Genomic DNA, 20,631 nt, shown 5'->3' on the forward strand with positions numbered 1-20,631 from the left:
AACGTGTTTGGTATTTTAAATTTTTGTTTTTGTTTTGTTATTAAGATGTGGTCTCAGGACAAGTACATTTTTCTCAATTACTTAATGTGTTAGTATTGTGTATGTGGATTATTTAAAATTGGATGGGTGGGATGGAAAATGTCCTCCAATTCTGGAATGACCCAAATACTGTACAGGTTGAGAGTATTGACAGACGGACAAACTTCCTTTTTTGCACTCTGCTCTATCACCGGCCGCTTGTGAGATTAGAGAGAGAGAGAGAGAGAGAGAGAGAGAGAGAGAGAGAGAGAGAGAGAGAGAGAGAGAATCCTTTCCCCGCGCGTTGTCACTGGGACATCCGCGCCTATGTGGTACTGAGCGAGAGCAAGCATGACTGATTTTACGGAATGATCACACCGATTGCCATCCGCCATATCGATGATTGTGGTGGTGTTATCGATCGAGATTCCTCACCAACGTGATTCTCTTCTTTTCCGCCGTTTGTTGACAGACTGCAGATGTGCACGATTGGGCAATATGTAATTTTTGACACAACGTTGCTATTTTTGGAGAATTGCACTACTTTTGGGAGTTAATACTTGATTTCTCATTCTCTGACTCGTTTTTTTTAACGGCGCTCTATTCTGCGGCCGAGCTGGGCATTGATTCCCCCCAATGGCTGTGTGAATTGACAGAGTGAAGATCCCAAACATTCGGAAGCTGTGTGAAGGTGAGTTCAGCATTTTTTTGGAACTCATAGCCTCCCAAAATTGAAGTTGAATTTATTTACCGATAACTGCCTGCGCGTTTTGTCATATTAAAGTCCATCAATATACTGCAGTAAACCCGTTACGCGTCAAATCAACTGGCTGCATTTTTTTTTTTTGCCTAATATACAGTACGTAGACAATTCGTGACTGCCGAATAGCCATATGCCCCATTCTCGTCTTCAAACGTCAGTGTCGTTTTAAATGCATTAAGTCTGTTAGACTGGGGAGTGCCTGACGCGATTTGTTCATAATGTTATTTGTTTGGACATTTCCCGGTGCGTCACGACTGCTGCCGGTGTGCTTCCATGTGCATTTGCCCACAGCCCACACGCAAGCAAAGCGAGGACAATCACGGATTGCCATTCCACGTTTTTATTTGTGCGAGGTGTCTGGCGGTCATCCCTCAGCATGCTTTACGCCAGTTTGAGTGTCGCCCTCCGCTCTTGCTTTCCGTGGTCTGTTTGGGTAAATGCTCGTTTATGATCGCAAACATGGATGTGGATATCTCATCTGCGGCAGAGACGTGTGCACAACGTTGATGTGTGACGTGGGTAACCTGCAGCTCAATTAGCAAAAGTATGCGGTACCGTATTTGAGTAAAAGAAGCAGAGCATCCCTTCACCTGTAGGGTCGGATGTACTTACGGTTCGACAGCCCGTCATTACTAACCTCTCTCATGCGGGAATGAACTAAAGATCCTGTAGACCAGGGGTCCCCAACCGCCGGTCCGCGGACCGGTACCGGTCCACAGGGCATTTGGTCCCGGGCTGCTCAGAAAGAACTTGCCTAAATTCCGTTTTATTTACAGTGTATTTCGGAATACGAAAGATGTTTTATTTTGAAAAATTACCGGATTATCCGTTACATCCGTCTGTGTCACGCTTGACACATGTCAAGCCACGCTTCTCCGTCACATGACCGATGACGCTAAAAACAAAACGCTGGAGCTCGCAAAATGAGAAAAAAAATGCTGGAGATCGCAAATGATGACGGCCTTAAAAGTACGTTCGAGACAACTGGATTAAAGTTATGGCTGAATACTCTGAGATTGCCACAATAGCACTGTTGCTATTTCCGACATCCTACCTGTGTGAGGCGGGGGTTTTCTGCAGCAACGGCGACTAAAACAAAATTACGAAGTAGACTGGACATAAACCACACACTTGGAAGTGTCATTGTCTCCTATTACCCCGAGATGGGATTGTCTGGTTGCAGAAAATCAAGCTCCGGGCTGTGGTGAGTCGTCATTTTCATGCACTTTGAATTTGTGTTGTATCGTATTTTGAAGGCATTAAACATTACCATAGCGATCAGAGTGTTGCGGCCAGATTAGACGCTCCTTGTGTTTATTATTATATTTCGAAAACACCAAGGTTTTCATGCAGCTCATACCATATTATTTTGTTGTATTATTTCCGCCACACCTTAAATGCCGGTCCCTGAAAATATTGTCTGACATAAACCGGTCCGTGGGGCAAAAAAGGTTGGGGACCCCTGCTGTAGACTCTACAACAGGGGTGTCAAACTCATTTTTGTAGCAGGCCACATTATAATTACCTTGGAGGGCCGTTATGACTGTGAATATATCAGGAAGTCAAGAATAAATGTTTATTCAAAGATAGTTTAAGTTACTGTAATGAGGGTTTTGGTAACAAGAAAATTTACAATAGCTCTCTTATATATTACATATGAGAATTAGAAATTTTGGTAAAAATTTTAGCAAGCATCATAGAAGTCAACATGTTTGATTTGCTTTCGTGGGCCACATCAAATGATGTGGCGGGCCAGATCTGGCCCCTGGGTCTTGAGTTTGACACCCATGCTCTACAACGATCAATGGTATCTGATTCCCTGGAAAAATGTTGAAGCGGAATAATGGCCTTGTCAAAGTATATGACTTTTATGTCATCACGACAGTCAGCTGCATTGTCAAACTGCCAGATAAAAAAATAAATATTGGTCTGTGTCTCCGACCGGGCGAGATGTTGAGATGTCGCACTCATTACAAGTCCGTCACTGACCAGGCTGTGCCCGATCAGCACATGCTTGGGTCAAAATTCAGTCTCTCAGTGCAGCTACGTTGGGGAGGCAGGTTAAGCAGTTGTCAAAGTCATGTCGACAGAGGCATAATGTGCACGTGCCTTGTTTCTATGGATCAGAAAAAGCAGACAGTGTGGACCAATTCGTTCCTGGGGAGAGGGTGGTATGGACTGTCTTTTGAGGTGTATAATTTCTTTAATGACAGCATGCTTGCTCATAAGCTACTATCTTTGCAGTTAGCAAAGGTAGCATGAGTTGAAATGCTACAAATTCTTTCCAATATATCCCTTTTTGTTCAAATCACTTTTTAAATACTGTACACCACATTGTGATTGTGTCTCGTCATAAGTAGGAGGGTACTGTCTTTCTTTTGGTCAATGCAGAAGATTCAATCGAAGGACAATGTAGGACATGTCACACTATGCGGCAAGGCGAACAAAAATTATGACATGCCAGACTTTCGTCATCGTGGTCGTGAAGCGTCCCAGTTGAGTTTGTCACACTACACATGGCTACGATGCGTCAAGACTCAAACTCAAAATCAGCCTTGAGCCACTACATTTGTCCGTGGCAGGTCTGTCAGCTCAAAATTCGACTACTGTATTTTCCACACTAAAAGGCACACTGGATTATGAGGCGCACCTTCAATGAATGGCCTATTTTGTAATTTTTTTCATATACAGTGAAACTCCTCTACAACGAAATCATGTTTGCAGCAAGAAATTTTTCACATCAGGGGGTTTTTCACTGAAGCAAATTTGATCTCAGATGTAAATACACACACAAAAACGTATATGTGTACTCTTTATTTTATATTCCAATACTGTACGCAGTGCAGAAATATGAGCATACACTTATTTGATATTGTTTAACATTAACATACAGTACTGTCACACCTTATGAATATGTAATCGATAAATTTAATGATACATAACTAAGAAAAAAACCCACCCAAAAATCAGTTACATTTTTTGGTTGTGCTGTAAAGCAACATTCGAATTTTCTATCCATTCGTGAAAAAAAAAAGATAGAAAATAATAGTATTGATTTCTTAATTTTTCGCTAATTTAATGTCATGGATCTGTTTGTGACCAACAGGTGGCACTGTAGAGCTCCGCCTGCAGCTGCACACCTGTTGGTCATTGTCATTAGTTGCCAATTTAAAAGACTTAATGCCCGACCACTCAGTGTTGGGTCATTGTTGCTGTGTGCACGTGTCATGTTTTGTTTTCTGTCTTAGGTTTTTGCTACTTTGATTTCTTGTGATTTTGCTGGACTTTATTTGAGTGAGTTTTTGAGTTAGTTTCGCCACTGTATTCCTGCTCCTCCCTGCTTTTTGGGGTCCTCCAACTACCACCTCGCGAAACGTGACATTTAAATTGGAATTTAAATCAATGATTTTTAAAATCAAACAATCCTAATCCCAAAGACACTTCATACTGTACTGTATAGCCAATGTACAGATGTGCACAAAGATAAAAAAAGGGAAAGAAATTGCGAAATTTATGATCAGCATTTGCTTTCACTTACATCAATTTCTTGGTTAATGTCTTTTATTTTGCTTCCTCTGTCTTTCATTTTGATCACTTTTACCCTCTCTTCCAGCATCAGAGCTCTTCTTGTTTTACCTGCTTGGCATCCAAAAATCCGTTTTGTAGCCATTTTAGCAATGCAATGAAACACTTCCTGGACTACTGTGCATGTGTAAACCAGTGTGTTACGATCCGAAGCAGTCGGAGTCGCTGTTGGCTGAGGTTGGATTAGACTTTTGCGGAAGGCTTGTTTTCGTTGTAGGGAATCTTGTCGCGAGGCAAGAGAGATTTTGTATAACAGAACACGGGGATTTTTCGTTGCAGGGGGAGCAGAAAAGTGGGAATGGCTTTCATGCATGAAATTTTTTTCACACTAGGGGGTATTTTCGCCCATGTAGGTTTCGTTGTAGAGGAGTTTCACTGTGTTGGACCTACTGGATTATTAGACGCAATCTACAATGCATCCACTAGATGGAGCTACGCTCAAGGAAATGCACACAGGAGGATCAGATGTCAGTAAAATGTAGGAGACTGGACTGTCTCAGAAGTGTTTGTTATTTATTCCTCTGTTGTGTATTCGCTAATGAGGAAATCACAAAATTAATTCTGTAGGGGGCTCTAGAATTTATTTTGTGATTTCCTCGCTTGATTTTCTGTTTTGATGCTTTATTTTCAATAGTCGTAGTTTCATTGAAGTAATCGTTAATTTACGTTTATCGGAGGCGATCATGAACGCCTCTCAAGTCAAACGGAAGAGAAGGCACGGAGACGGACAAAGACGTACCTGTATTTGTTGAGACTGTGAAAACCATTAATAAAGGGTACGTTTTAAAAAACTAACACCACAGCTCTCCTTTTTTTCGGAGCTGCAACAAAAACTTAGTTCATAAAACAAGCGACACAGTTCACTGAACCAATAGCAAGTTATAACATTGACTCGTTAACGTTGAATTCTCTTGCCCCTATTCTATTTCCGTGTTCTATTGCATGTCTCCAGCAAGGACCCATTTTGGGGTCGACATATTACCGTAATGACCATACACAAGGCGCACTGTGAGCTTTTAAGAAAATGGAAGACTTTTAGGTGCGCCTTTTAGCGTGGAAAATACGGTACATTTGTGTCATCTGACGTTGGCACAACAATAAAAAATAATAACATAGCCGTATGCTGCTATATTGGACACTTTTGACCCGTTCACGTAGTCACTGTGATGTCACACATGCTGCAAAACGCTACGTATGGCCGCAAGTGCTGCCTCATCGATATGCATGTACAAAATGTTACACCTTTAGATCGAATGTTTTCAGACTTTGATTATCACAAGAGTACACATGTGCACATAAATTTGGGCGATAATCGGTCACGCTTTTTTATACATTAAATGCCGTCATGTTTTTTCTCCTCAAGGCAAGTAGGAGGGACAACCTTCCGACGTGAATACAATAAAACATGTTTTATAAAAGTTTCGTTCTAATATTTTCTGTCTATGATTATTACATGCCTGCAAGTTTCTTGGCTGTGATAGCCTGTCACTTCTGCAATAAATGTCCTTTTTTTTCTTTCTCAAAGGAAGAATATGAAACCTGAAATTGTTAGGACTGCCATCTAAATTATGGCAATACTTGACGATGCCGTATTTTTATAGCACAGTAGACCAAGAAACAAGTCCAAAGTGAACGGTAGCGGGTTACAGCACAGAAAACATCACAGTGATTAGGTGACATGGTAAAAAATGTCCAATTCGGCGTCATTCAGCTTTGTCACTGTTATGATGCCTAATCGGCTTCAACATTTTTTACCGGAATCAGATGCTAGTGATGTATGCATTTTTTTATGTCCACACAAACTGTTTACTAGATCGAAGGAAATTGAATTTGGAGTCGTGTGTTGCTTTAAATGAAGAAACCCGTGCAGCTGAAGTGTCTATTTTCATACGTAGTTGGAATGACCCGGTTCTGCGCAGGCCAACGGGGTCTGTTAGTAAATATGTTGATTTGAGCTTTGCCACCGGGGCATCTAGCATCACATGAATTAATTGGTGAGTGGCAGCAGCCACTTAACGTAGGCCCAGCCAGCAGCTCCAGATTGAGCTGAGTCGAGTGCTCTCACTGAGAAATTGATTTAGATGAAGGTAATGTCCACCAGCAGTTAAACTGAATGACAATCATATTTATTACCTCGTGGCAAAGGGTTCTCTCACTGATTCCCTGAAGACAAACTTAGAATTTAGGCATAGAAAAAAAAGTAATGTGTTTCCGGTAACCCGACCGACCGAGAATTTCTACCTCGAAAAAAAACTTTACGGTCGGCATTTTTTTCAAACAACCTTCAAATTTAACACACGTCATCATTAGTTCTACCAACAGTTAACATTAGCATTACTACCCCTTGTGACGAATGTTTTATTCATAAAGGTACCATGCTACAACCAGTAAATTATAGAATAACCAATACTGTTTCATCATATTTTTCATAGCGATTAGCCTACAAATCTAATGACCAACTTGCCTCATAATCGTGCCTCTTGTCGTATCTCGCTCTCGTGTTCTGTGCATACATCCCAGGTGAGTTTAGTGATACGCCCTTTGGACGATTCATACGAAAAATCAGACTGGCATTCCCATTTCTTAAATGTCGTAATTAGTAGACCTTTGTGAGTTTTTTTCGCCGCCATCTCAAACTTTCATCGGCGCGATTCCTCAGTTTGCGGACTAAAATAGCAACCCGCATGCGCACATAACGTTATCTGTTGCGTCCCCTCCCAACACTGAAAACAAAACAAAACGAAAGTAAATTAGAAGAAACACACTCACACACCACACCGCAAACACACATAGAGGCACAGTGAAAACGCGTTGATCACAGAGTCAAGTCGTGTGCGGTGACTTTAATGGTTAAACTATTTATCGGTACCGTTAAAATGACGCCACGGAAACGACACGCTACCGGTAACTATTGTTACCGTGAAATCCTCAGGCTTGCCGTAGTTTTTTTTTTGTGTGTTTGTTTGTTTTGACTGAGAAATTTCCTTGCGTCCCAAAAACGCACATTATTTGGAACTGTGCGTCCCGTGGGAAAATTATGCGTCTAGGACGCGGGACGCAGAGGTAACGAGATGGCTGTAACACCCAGCCGCCGGGTACCCAACTCACTCCCCGCCTTTGGCGGCGTGCGGGGGTTTCAGTGTCTCCTTGTTTTATGTTTTATGGTTATTTTGTTTACATTTTTGATGGGGGGGGGGATAGATTAAAAAAAAAAACAACTTTGTCCGACACTACTTATTTTTCTACGCCTTAGAATATGTCGATTGCCTTCACTGTGTACTTTGATTGATTTATCATATCATTCATATCAAATGTTATGCCATATTCTGTTTGTCAAGAGTTCCAACCAACGTTGACCATCTTCCATGATGTATGTGTAATGATGCTGTTGTCATAAGCTGATCACCTTCCTGCTCTACTAAGGTGATTTATCATTTATATTCCTTTTGGTGCTGTTTTTCTAGTATGAACAGCTGGAATCATGTCAAGCATTGGGGCGGGTTCTGCTGAGACCTAAGCATGCAAAGACATCAAAAGCTTTCCTCTGTTGATTGATTCTTTTAATTTTCGAGGAGCCATTACCAGCTCCCGTTGGCCGTGGTTTTGCATTGAAGAGTTATTCAAAAGCTTTCGAATGAACCGGTTCATTAATTGGGTGGGAAATAAGCGCTGTCTCGCCCAGCACTGCAACCCTTTGTAAGGAATGATTGGAGCAAGTGATACAAATTTCTTTTGAGGAACACGAAAGAGGATGTTGAGAGGGTGCACCTCCATCCTGGCTATTAAATTACATTAATGACTCTGAAGGAAATGAAAAACGCAGAAGTGATCCAGATTGTGTGGAACCATAACAAACCCTCGACAGTCCTTCCATCCCTGCCTGTCATCAATGTTGAGACAATGACCAGTGTGTAACATCAACACTCGAAGCGACGCACAACATGCACAATGGCTGCAGCGCGAGTTAAATCTTTTGAAAATCCAATCGCTGTGAAGAAAGAATCTTCCACCCGTTGTTCCATCGTAAATCACAAACTCGCGGCATTGATCAAACAAAGAGCTATTTCTTTTTTTGTTGTCACTGTCATGTCACGAATTGACAAATATGGCAGCTCACATAGATAGTGATGTGAATAGAAAAAGAAGACGCACCAATATTTCAATCTATCTCTATGTCTTCTACCACTTCTGTTTGAAAGCAATTTTTTTAACCTGCATGCAGGAGGTTACATTTTACTTACTGGTTAATCTGTGCTTGGAAATGGAGAAAAAAATATATTCTTTATCAGGGCTGCAAAATTCCATTCATATTCAATTGTAACAGTATTACCACAGAAACATTTGAAATGTTTTCTTTATGAAAAGTACAATGAAATGTCAAATGTTGAATGCCATCAAGGGAGTACATTTTGGTATACAACCAAAATTTAGGGCAAAATACATGAAAATGAAAGAAAAAAAAATCGAACCGTGATCACAGATACTAATGTCATGGCAATCAGAGTCGAACTCGCAAACAGTGGAAGTAAATTCCTGTACCCCCATATTTTTATAGATCAGGGATATACCGTATATAGATCACCTTAAAAGGGCTACATAGGACATCACTAATCAAACGTATGACAAAAATGCCATTTTAAAAATGGAAAAAAAATTCAATTTTCTTAAATTGGCCCACTGTCCACAAAACAATAGTACACATACAGTACAGAAATATATCAATATATTTTTATACTGAAATGCATATATTATATAAAATATCCACTCCTCAAATACACAGCAAACAAAAAAACGTGTCTCTCTTGCGTTCAGATTCCCATTCAAAGATGCTACAAGTCTATTGAATAACTAACCAAACATTAACCAACATTAAGTGCACGACCTCATTTTGTGGTGTTTTTCACACAAAAATCAACGGATTCTCAACAGCTCTTAATATTATACTGTTCGTCCTGAATGTCATTCAAAATTAATAGGCTTACTCACCTGTATAACAAACGCAGTGCAGTATGCGGAAGTAAAGTCGTCAGTCAAGTCGTCCCCTCTGCTGCACCATGCCATGCCACGAAATACCACAACAGCCTTTTGCCCAATTAAGCCACCCTCTGCGATTTGTAAAACTAGCAAGCTTTTGAATGTGTCCATTTGGTACTAACTTTAATCACTTTCATGCACAACTGTTAACGGTTCTTGTAAGAAAATAAGGTAGAAAAAAAAATCACTGTTGTGGACTTTTGGAAATGTTTTGTAGCGGCGACTTTGGTTGAACTCTTTCAAGGTTGTTAACGTCTCTACCCAAACTAGGCAGATAGGTTTCCATTAAAATTAGCTGATCATATAATCTGCTTCCTATTTTACCTGAACGACACAATGTTTTGACCAAATGCTGGATCTGGCTTCTTGCCAGGACTTGCAACTCTGGAATGCACTTCACTTTGGAGTCAGCCAATCCTCCATTAAACGTCTCCAGTTGGTCCAGAACGCTGTTGTAAGCCTCTTAACTTGTACTCATAAGAAGGAGCACATAACTCCTACATTGGCACCCCTTCACTGGCTCCCTAAACATTTTTGAGTTCTTTTTAAGATCCCATAGTTTGTTTCCAAATACTTAAATGGCCTTGCTGCACCTTACCTCTGTGAGCTCCACCTTGTCTTTCTGGTGCCTCAGATCTGCGGACCAGACATTATTAGAGATGTTGCGTTTTGCGTGATGGTGGTTGGGTAGTTGGTTGGACCAAACAAAACTATGACAGGAGCACACTCCATACTCCCGGACATGCAAACTCTCCACAGGGAGGACGGAGCCGGAATTGAACCCATAACCTCTGCACTGTGAGGTCGATGTGCTAACCACTGGACCACCGGGATGCACCACAGTTAGATATTGTTTGCACAAATCCTGCAAAGAGATACATGAACAATTCTTGGCAGAGGTAACAACACAATTGATTGAGAATCGTAAGTGCCAAACATAGGTTGTTTCTTTTTTGTTGTCCTTGATCTGAATGGCATCAAATATTAAGGTTGAATGGTGGTGTCTGTGAGTTCATCAACTATGTCGTGACATTTAGCAGGATCAAGTGCATCCAAAGCATACTCTATTTGAGCATTTTTCCGCAGCTGAAAATAAAAGACGATGTGGTCGACCACAGCGCAAGGTCATTTGTAACAGGTACAAAATTCCCATGTAAAATTCTCATGCTCTGCCTTCTCTGCTGAAATTATCTTATTAAAGTGGGATCAGTTACCTCAATACTGTATACATCTTCAGAGGCAGCTGATGTATGGGGTCAAAGCCCTTTATCCCTCATCTGAGAAGCCCTGCGCGAAAACTGAGAGGAAATAATTACCATTGTATTTTATTTTGAGGCCCACAGAAATGAATAATACATCTCAGGGTGATCTTTCGGGGACCACTGAGACTCGAAGAGATGAACTTAATTTGCTTTGGATGCCTTTCAGGGAGATGTGTACTGTTTGTTGGGTGGAAATGGCATGCCAGGGGATGCAAAATGAGCACATTTTCCTCTCATTTCCCACTCCTCTGGTCATGGGATCAACACTTGGTCACTTATACAAGCTTTGTTGTCACACTTAATATGGCAGGCAGCATGGAGTTAAATAAAAATAATAATAAACAAACTCACTCTTGGAAGTAATTGAAACTAACTGAATTTGAAAAACAAAAGTTAAACAGAAATAAAAACAATCCATAATGAAACATGCCAAATTATTCTAACCTTGATGTGGTGGCACCTCCAAAAAGTCAAAGCAAATCAAAACACACACATTTAATTCTTTCGAAGTTCCTTGAACAGAAATTCTGAGTAAGATGTGCTGAGGGGCGGCCCGGTGGGTGACTGGTTAGCGCCTCGGCCTCACAGTGCAGAGGTGCAGGCTTTGATTCCGGCTCCGGCCTTTCTGTGTGTTGTTTGCATTTTCTCCTACATGCCTGCGTGGAATTTCTCCGGGTACCCCGATTTCCTCCCACATTCCAAAGACATGCATGGCAGGTTAATTGAACACTCTAAATTGTCCGTAGGTGTGATTGTGAGCGCGAATGATTGTCTATGTGTGGCCTGCGATTGGCTGGCAACCAGTTCAGGGTGTCCCCCGCCTACTGCCCGAAGACGGCTGGGATAGGCTCCAGCACTCCCCGCGACCCTCGTGAGGATATGTGGATCAGAAAATGGATAGATGTATATGCTGAGGTTACGTGAGCTATGAGAAGGTTACATATGAAGTTCTGCCCGTCACGGTCATTCAAACCTTGATTATTTGTGTGACTTTGAAAGGGCAATTTTGGTAGGATTATGGATTGAACCGGATTGTTGGACTTAAAAGATTCAACTAAGAGATCGAGTTCTATATTCTCATTATTTAATTGGCTCAGTCGAACGCATGTGCTGTGCAGGTCTCCAGGTTGGGTAACGGCAGTCATCCAGAGACATGTTAAGCAGCTCAGGTATCCTTCATACTCTGAGTTACATAGCTTAGTGGTGCTTTTCCCAGCCAGAACACAGTTAGAGCAGAAACAGCAGAATTGGCTCTCAACAGGGTTTGTGATTGACAGACCATTTTACATGAAGGGCCTAGGGACACAGCCCTACTTGTCCCTGTGGTATTCAATTTTAGCTGCAGAGCAAGGAGATGCAGATCGCTCATTATCATGTTGGAAGCTCATTTGCATTGTCCTGTGAAGCTCTCAGCAGTGACTAAAATGTCTCATCATTTTAGCGGCTGAGCAGATGTGTGGTTCAAGTGCTATTTATTTGGATGTGACACTTAATTTGGGAAGGTTTTTTTTTTTGTCATTATATCTGCATGTACTTTTAACACTTGACTAATAAAGTTTAAAAAAAGAAAACTGGGAAAATGCTTCTTGCGAAAACATTTTGCACGATTGGTAGTCAGTTTTCCCATTTAAAATGAACATGTGCTTATCGAATGAGCAGTAAAAATTACCGTATCGGCCCGAATATAAGACGGTGTTTTTTGCATTGAAATAAAATTGAAAAAGTGGGGGTTGTCTTATATTCGGGGCCTAGACATGACACCCATTCACAACGCTAGATGGCGCCAGATATCATTGAAGCGAATGCTGAACTTGACTCCCAGGCCAAAGTGAACCCCTGCCATGAAGAATAAAAATAAAAATAGCGGTAGCACGAAGAAGAAAAATAAAAAATAGCGGTAAGAAGGAAAAGAGAAGAAAATAATAGAAGAGATAACAGAAAATGGAGAAACGTAGTCGGCCAGGTTAACCGGCAGCTGATGAGAAGTCATGATGTCATTTACATTTCAAAAACCAGAAGCCATTCATTTACGAATGTGATTGCACTTTAGATTTGAATGAGGCAAAATAACATGCTTTTTCTCTCAAATATATTGTTATAATCATTTGTTTCAGATGTACTCTCATTATTTTCTGTATAAAAATTAATTTGGTGTACAAAAAGTATTTTTTCAAACTTGAGTCTTGAAAAAGAGGGGGTCGTCTTATAATTAGGGGCGTCTTATGTTCGGGCCAATACGGTACTATGTGTGGTGCAACCATGTAAAATGTGTTTCATTTTCACTGCCAATGCTAGTCATCTTATGCTGCTTTTGTTATTGACTATTTTTGGGTGTTCTCTTGTAAATTGGATATTTTAAGCAATGTCAGTCACAAACTGCAATTGGCCGGCGACCAGTTCAGGGTGTACCCCGCCTACTGCCCCAAGACAACTGGGAGAGGATCCAGCATGCCCGAAGAGAGAGAGAGAGAGAGAGAGAGAGAGAGAGAGAGAGAGAGAGAGAGAGAGAGAGAGAGAGAGAGATTTTAAAGACATTAAATACAATGCCTTGTTTTTATAGTGTATTCAAATGAGGATTTGAAAATCATTATTCAGTAGTCTGTTTTCATCTACATTTAACACAACACTCCAAGTCCCTGATGGTGTAGTGGTACACTCGCCGTAGTTGTGTGTGGGGAGCAAGGGCTTGGTTTCCCACTCAGTGACGGTGTGCATGTCGGTGTAAATGGTCATTTGTCTCTATAAATGACTGTGAGTCAGTTCAGGGTGTAGTCTGCCTTCCGCCCAAAGTCAGCTGGGATAGGTTCCATGCAGCAACTCCCCGCGACCCTGTTCGGAATAAGTGGTGTTAAAAATGGATTGATGGGTGGATGGATGGACAAGATCCCATTTTTATTGGAATTGTTGTTTGCAATACTAGCTTCTAAATGTCCACTTTTAAACGACTGGAGTCACTTGCGATTGGTTGGATGAACACACCACATCCAAATTCAGCTTGCTAAAATCAGTTCTCAGTTCACCTTTGGCACTTTGGCTGATCACTGTTTGATCTTTGACAATGACAATGGAGAAACAAAAGGCAGAGGAGTTACAATGTGTGAGCGTCAAGGACCATCTGCTATTGATGTTTGGTCATCCATGGGCATTGAATATTGGAAAGCATCAGTCACAACCATTTCAGATTTGAACACATTCATGTGACAGACAGAGAGGGGGAAAGACAGAGTATTAAGAGCCATAAAACACTCATCTCAATAACCGTCTGGGGAGTGCTCATGAAACCTCTGTTGCCGATTACAGAATTGTTTGTGTGCATGAGTGATGAGTGTTCCTTGGGGTTAACTCTGAGAGTTAACAGGGCACCATTGCTTCTCCTCAGCCCTCCTCAACAATAATTGACTTTTGGATGAGCGAGGAGGAAGTACCGTTGGTGAGAGGTGAAGGCGGAAACTTGAGTGGACAAAAACAATTTGACGAGTCAGGTGACAATAGCTAATTGTTTTTTGTAAATCCAGGTAATTTTGGGAGGAATCATTTCTGGAAAGGTGTAAAATGAACCAATACTGTATATATATTTTACATGATTTGATATCTTCTCTAAAGCTCTATTATTCATCTATTGAGTGGAAGATGCAGACATTAGTACTCTGGGATACAATTTGATGATGACTCCTTTCAAATAAAGCATTTACCCTTCGTGAAATGGGTTGTATCTTGGTGAAGAGCTTCCACATCAAGGAGGCTCGTAATGACGATGGGCCTAAGGCAGTGGTTCTCAAAATTTTTATACCAAGTATCGCTAAAATATTAAAAATTTAGTACGACAAGTAGCACCATGATGACCAACTAGAGCTTGGCAATATCACAATATATACATGGATATTGCAAAGACGATACAGTGAAACTCCTCTACAACGAAACCTACATGGGCGAAAATACCCCCTAGTGTGAAAAAAATCTTCATCCATTAAAGCCATTCCCACTTTTCTGCTCCCTCTGTTGCGTAATACAAAATCTTTTTCTCTGCACTTGCCTTGCAATGAGATTTACTACAATGAAAACAAGCCTTCCGCAAAAGTCTAATCCGACCTCAGCCCGCCACAGCGACTCCGACTGCTTCGCTCCGAAACAGCAACAGCAACCACCACACTGGTTTACACGTGCACAGTAGTACAGGAAGTATTTGTTATTGTTAATTTCCGACGCAGCATGAATGTTGCATTGCTAAAATGGCTACAAAACGAACCTTTGCACGCCAAGGAGTTAAGAAAAGACGACCTCTGACGCTTGAAGACAGGGTAAAAGTGATCAAAATGAAAGATGGAGGAAGCAAAGTAAAAGACATCATGCAAAACATTGATGTAAGTGAAACTGAATGCTGATCGTAAATTTCGCAATTTCTTTCCTGTTTTTTTCTTTCTACACTGGCTATATGAAGTGTCAAATAAATGTATCACCTCCGTGAGCCATCACCTTACCGTGGTGGAGGGGTTTGTGTGTCACAATGATCCTAGGAGCTAAGTTGTCTGGGGCTTTATGCCCCTGGCAGGGTCACCCATGGCAAACAGGTCCTGGGTGAGGGACCAGACAAAGCATGGCTCAAAGACACCTCATGAAAAATAAAATTAATGGATCCAAGTTTCCCTTGCTTCGACGCGGGTCACCGGGGCCCCCCTCTGGAGCCAGGCCTGGAGGTGGGGCTCGTTGGCGAGCGCCTGGTGGCTGGGCCTACACCCATGGCTCAGCCCGAAGAGGTAACGTGGGTCCCCCTTCTCATGGGCTCACCACCCATGGGAGGGGCCAAAGGAGTCGGGTGCAGTGTGAGCTGGGCAACAGCGAAAGGCGAGGACCCTGGCGGTCCGATCCTTTGCTACAGAAGCTAGCTCTTGGGGCGTGAAATGTCACCTCTCTTGCAGGGAAGGAGCCCGAGCTGGTGTGCGAGGTGAAGTTCTGACTGGATATAGTCGGACTTGCTTCCACACACAGCCTGGGTTCTGGTCCCAGTCCTCTCGAGAGGGGTTGGACTCTCTTCCACTCTGGAGTTGCCCACGGTGAGAGGCGTAGAGCAGGTGTGGGCATACTCATTGCCTCCCGGCTCAGTGCCTGTACATTGCGGTTCACATCGGTAGACGAGTGGGTTACCTCCCTCCGCCTTCGGGTGGTGGGACAGGTCCTGACTGTTGTTTGTGCATATGCACCTAAAGCAGCTGAGCGTACCCACCCTTTTTGGAGTCCTTGTAGGGTGTGCTGGAGAGTACTCCTGCTGGGGACTCCCTTGTTCTGCTGGAGGACTTCAATGCTCACGTGGGCAATGACGGTGAGACCTGGAAGGGCATGATTGGAGTGCCAGCTCTACACCCTCAGCAGGGTCTTCGAGGGTATGTGGGAACTCCCCAACCAGTCTACATGTGCTTTGTGGACTTGGAGAAGGTGTTTGACCGTGTGCCTCGGGGAGTTTTGTCGAGGGTGCTTCGGGGGTATGGGGTACCGAACCCCCTAATACGCGCTGTTCGGTCCCTATACCACCGATGTCAGAGTTTGGTTCGCATTGCCGGCAGTAAGTCGGAATCGTTTCCAGTGAGAGTTGGATTCCGCCAAGGCTGCCCTTTGTCGCCAATTCTGTTCATAACCTTTATGGACATAATTTCTAGGCGCAGCCGAAGTGTTGAGGGGCTCCGTTTTGGTGGCCTCAGTATTACATCTCTGCTTTTTGCAGATGATGTGGTACTTTTGGCTCCTTCAATCAGGGCTCTCCAACTCTCACTGGAGCGTTTCGCAGTCGGGTGTGAAGCGGTTGAGATGAGGATCAGCACCTCCAAATCTGAAACAATGGTCCTCAGTCGGAAAAAGGTGGAGTGCCCTCTCCGGGTTGGGGAGGAGATCTTGCCCCAAGTGGAGGGGTTTAAGTATCTTGGGGTCTTGTTCACGAGTAAGGGCAGGAGGGAGCGAGAGATCGACGGGCGGATTGGTGCAGCGTCTGCCGTGATGCGGACCTTGTATCGGTCTGTCGTGGTAAAGAAGGAGCTGAGCCAAAGGGCGAAGCCCTCAATTTACCGGTCGATCTACGTGCTAACCCTCATCTATGGTCACGAGCTATGGGTCGTGACCGAAAGAACGAGATCCCGGATACAAGCAGCTGAAATGAGTTTTCTCTGCAGGGTGTCCGGGCTCTCCCTTAGAGATAAGGTGAGAAGCTCGGTCATCCAAGAGGGGCTCGGAGTAGAGCCGCTTCTCCTTCACATCGAGAGGAACCAGATGAGGTGGCTCGGGCATCTGATTAGGATGCCTCCTGGGCGCCTCCCTGGTGAGGTTTTCCAGGCATTACCCACTGGCAGGAGACCTCGGGGTCGACCCAAGACACGCTGGAGAGACTATGTCACCCAGCTGGCCTGGGAACGCCTCGGGATCCGCTGGGAAGCGCTAGAAGAAGTGGTTGAGGAAAGGGAAGTCTGGGTTTCCCTACTAAAGCTGCTGCCCCCGTGACCCGACCCCGGATAAGCGGCGGTAAATGGATGGATGGATGGAAATACGCGTATGCTCATGCACTATTGGAATAAAAATAAAGAGTACACATATACGTTTTGTGTGTGTGTGTGTGTGTGTGTGTGTGTGTGTGTGTGTGTGTGTGTGTGTGTGTGTTTACATCTGAGATAAAATTTACTGTCGTGAATAGTCCACTGTTGTGAAAAATTTCACTGTAGGAAAGATTCTGTGGTGTCACTTTCCTACTATCATGCGCCAGAGAAAGCTTCAGTGGGTGGGCAATAGCTTTCACTCCATCTTATGCCAACACACTGTCACCAGGCGGGCAACTCAGAATCAATATGGAGATTTGAATAATACGAATTCTCATCCTATGTTACAAACATATGGCGCAAAATTAAAATGAACATTCAATGAAAAGTACGTGAATTCATTCTATTACTTTGGGAAAAAATAACGTAAAAACACCAAAACTGTAGTTATTAATAACTTTAGAAAAAAAATCCTCAATGCATGCTGGCTAGTCGTTACACCGTCACACGAGATGCTACCTCAGCTAGCAATAGCAAGTTTAGCTATGAGCTTTGGTTGGCTAGTACTGCCTGCTAAACACATTGTGGTTTCTCTCCTAAGACTCCCCCAAGACAATGATCACATGCTCCTTGGCGGTGAATAAACTGCACTTCTCCCTGGTATCGTTCTCACAAAGGGAGTACAAGGAGTAATTAACACAGGGAAAGACAGAGAAGCCATGCTCATTGCAAAGCTAACCTAATGACTTCGTAAAAGACCGGAATAAACTGCTTGGCTGACGGAGGAGTTAGACTTCACAGAGGTGTTGCTGGAACTGCATTAAAGCAGAGCGAGTCCAACTTTGAACAGCAAAATAGCAGGCAATTTAATTAATAAGTATCTGGTGGGAAAATTAAAAAAAAATAATGCTACACACACAGCAGTACAGGAATAACGTTCCGGGTCCCATACAACAGCGGGGAGGAGTGGCCAAGAAGATTAGAAGTGGATTAATATTTAGGATAAGCGATTCAAAAAATGGATGAATAGTATATTCAATGCTTATATTAGACGTGATTTGTTTTCATAATAGTTTACATTTTTTGGCTTCAGAGATGTGCACAATAAATGTTCTGAAAATCACATTGGAGTCAAGCTCTTTTTATTTTATTTCATTTTGTTAATCAATATCTGTCAGAAACATTTTTAGGCCTCTTAGTTTGATATCTACATTTGTGTCAAAATATGTAGGCTGCTTCTGTTTTATTTGATACTTCTATGTAGCAGCACTATTGAATAAATTTCTCATTTGATACAGGCCAGTTTAATGTCACTTCAAAATGAATTGAGAAAAGGTAAGAAGCGGAATTAGGGCATGACACAGAAGTTGAAAAGTAAAAATGTTTTATCTACGAAAATACAGTAACTACAGAGAGCAGGGTTGGATGCAGAAGACACGGAAGGGAGTTGACACTCTCACTGGGAGAAAGCTCGATGTACTGACAACGTGTCACTGAGTACTCCGAGTTGATATACTGTGAGACATCAAGGCTAGATGACAGAATAAAGATACAAAGAAAAAAAGAGCCACAGGCACAGCAACTGAAACATTAATGAGGAGCATACAGTCACAACAAACGTGTTGTATAAGTTTTTTATAAAACAACTGAAAATATATATTGTGGTCTATCGTGATCGTGATATAAAATGGCCAATATCGTGACAGAATGTTTTTTTCCATATTGTGCCACCGTGATGCACATTTTAAAAACCAGTAGGAGCGGGACGGCCACTCATCAAATAGATGCCAAACCATGCACACTTTGTGAGATTTCGGTCAGGTGCTGCGGCCCTAAGGTAAAACCACTTCTTATCGTGACCAAGTGCCACATGTGCAAGATGAGAGGCTTAAGTTTTTGGTTTGTCACTATGAGTTGATTAATTTTTAAATTTGGAATTGATTAAACACCTCAAGTGAACTCATCTGACACATTTCTCGGGCTGGACACCCCTTCGTTTTGAAATGCGGTGCAATAACCACTTGGTACTCCAATTTTTGACATGTCAATATTCCCAAGTAGTTGCTAGAAGTTCTTTCAAGCTACAGTGCAGGAGATTAATCCAACATATTCATGACTGCAATCAATGTCAAATTCTCTCGGAACATCCTGAATTCATTAATGCCCGGCCGCTCACAAAGGAGATCATGCGGTGCAGTATGAGTGTGTTCAGTCTGCTACAGTCTTGCCAGAGCTCGGGCAGCCTTTTCCCTCTGGCTGTTGGACTTCCCTTGTACAGCTTACACTGGCCCGCTCTCCTGGCAATGGGAACCCATCTCTCCTACCGCTCTGGGCTCTGCACGCTCCACATCTGACACTTTGAGTCTCCTTTAATGCCTCAAGCTTAATTTGCTCATTCCGTATCATCATACACTGTATACAGTAACATGGCTGCTTTTTTGGTGTCTTGGACATCGTCGGCTTCTGTTGTGTTTTAACTAAACAAAGAAATGTCTTGCAAAAGCATGTTGGGTCCACAGTGCATGCTGATATGATACCAATGCCAGACAATACTCGTGATTAAGTGTTTTTTTTTTCCCCATCTTCAGTCCAAAGAAAGCGACCGGAGATTTAAGTGCTAATTTTGCAGATTTGAACCTAACCCAGAACTTATTAAAAGGAAAATATAACATATTTCTGCCATGTTGCTTTTTTGGAGGTGGGGCTAGTTGCAGCTAGCAAGGGCATGATGACAAAAGGCCTTTTGAAAAGGAGAAAACAGTCCTGTCACCATCTTTAGCTGCTGCCCAGTTTCACATTCCTCCAAAGGTCTCAGGGGCTATTGTAGCTTTTCAGTGTTCTTGTTAAAGGCTTTCTAATGCAGCTTTGTGGAACCGTTGTAAAGCATATTTGCCATTTGTCTGAAATAAGAACAGGAGCGCCCTCTTAGAGCAAGTAGTTGAGCATTTATTCTGTTCAAAAAAAGCCGAGCTTGAAACCCCCAAATTCAAAATGGTCTCATTTTATTTAAGACTTGCTTGCTGCCTCGATTCTGTGTGTGCCCAACTCGCTTTGTGCCATTGAAGTGTTCACTCTAATTGTTGTCTTTCTGTCTTTATGTTTGCCGTAGCCATTAATCATGATTGGCTCTGCTGATGTACTTTGTACAACAAGTAACTTTTGCTCTCGTATTGCTTTAGGACCTGGGGGAAAAACATGAAAGCATCCATACCCTTTCTGGTCCTACTTCATGCAATTGTGGTCCATTGCCTGAGAGTGGTATCAAAGAGAGGCTCAGGTAAGTTTTGTACTCTTTATATGTAACAAGCTGCAAAAATCCAGTGACCACCAAACTAAAAGACAGCTACTAATTAACTATTGAGCAAAAATAGGTTGAGCTGGGCCACATTTGTTAAGGATTCCAGCATTAGTATTGGAATATTGGAGTGCACAAGCCTAATCCCACTCCCACAAA

The 20,631-nt window shown here is 42.5% G+C and overlaps 1 protein-coding gene across 2 annotated transcripts in view; it reads left to right on the top strand.

The window, feature by feature from the left end:
- Positions 1-324: 324 nt before the first annotated feature.
- LOC109520915 (interleukin-1 receptor accessory protein-like 1) overlaps positions 325-20,631 on the top strand; it is a 222,431-nt gene continuing 202,124 nt past the window's right edge. For both annotated transcript variants that reach the window (XM_019878514.1, XM_019878515.1), the window contains exons 1-2: positions 325-709; positions 20,357-20,454. In XM_019878514.1, the coding sequence (XP_019734073.1) occupies positions 20,373-20,454 (82 nt within the window). In that variant the 5' untranslated portion in view covers positions 325-709; positions 20,357-20,372. The remainder of the gene's footprint in view (positions 710-20,356; positions 20,455-20,631) is intronic.

Source organism: Hippocampus comes, unplaced genomic scaffold, assembly GCF_001891065.2.
Source record: "Hippocampus comes isolate QL1 unplaced genomic scaffold, H_comes_QL1_v1.1 scaffold345, whole genome shotgun sequence".
NCBI lineage: Eukaryota > Metazoa > Chordata > Actinopteri > Syngnathiformes > Syngnathidae > Hippocampus > Hippocampus comes.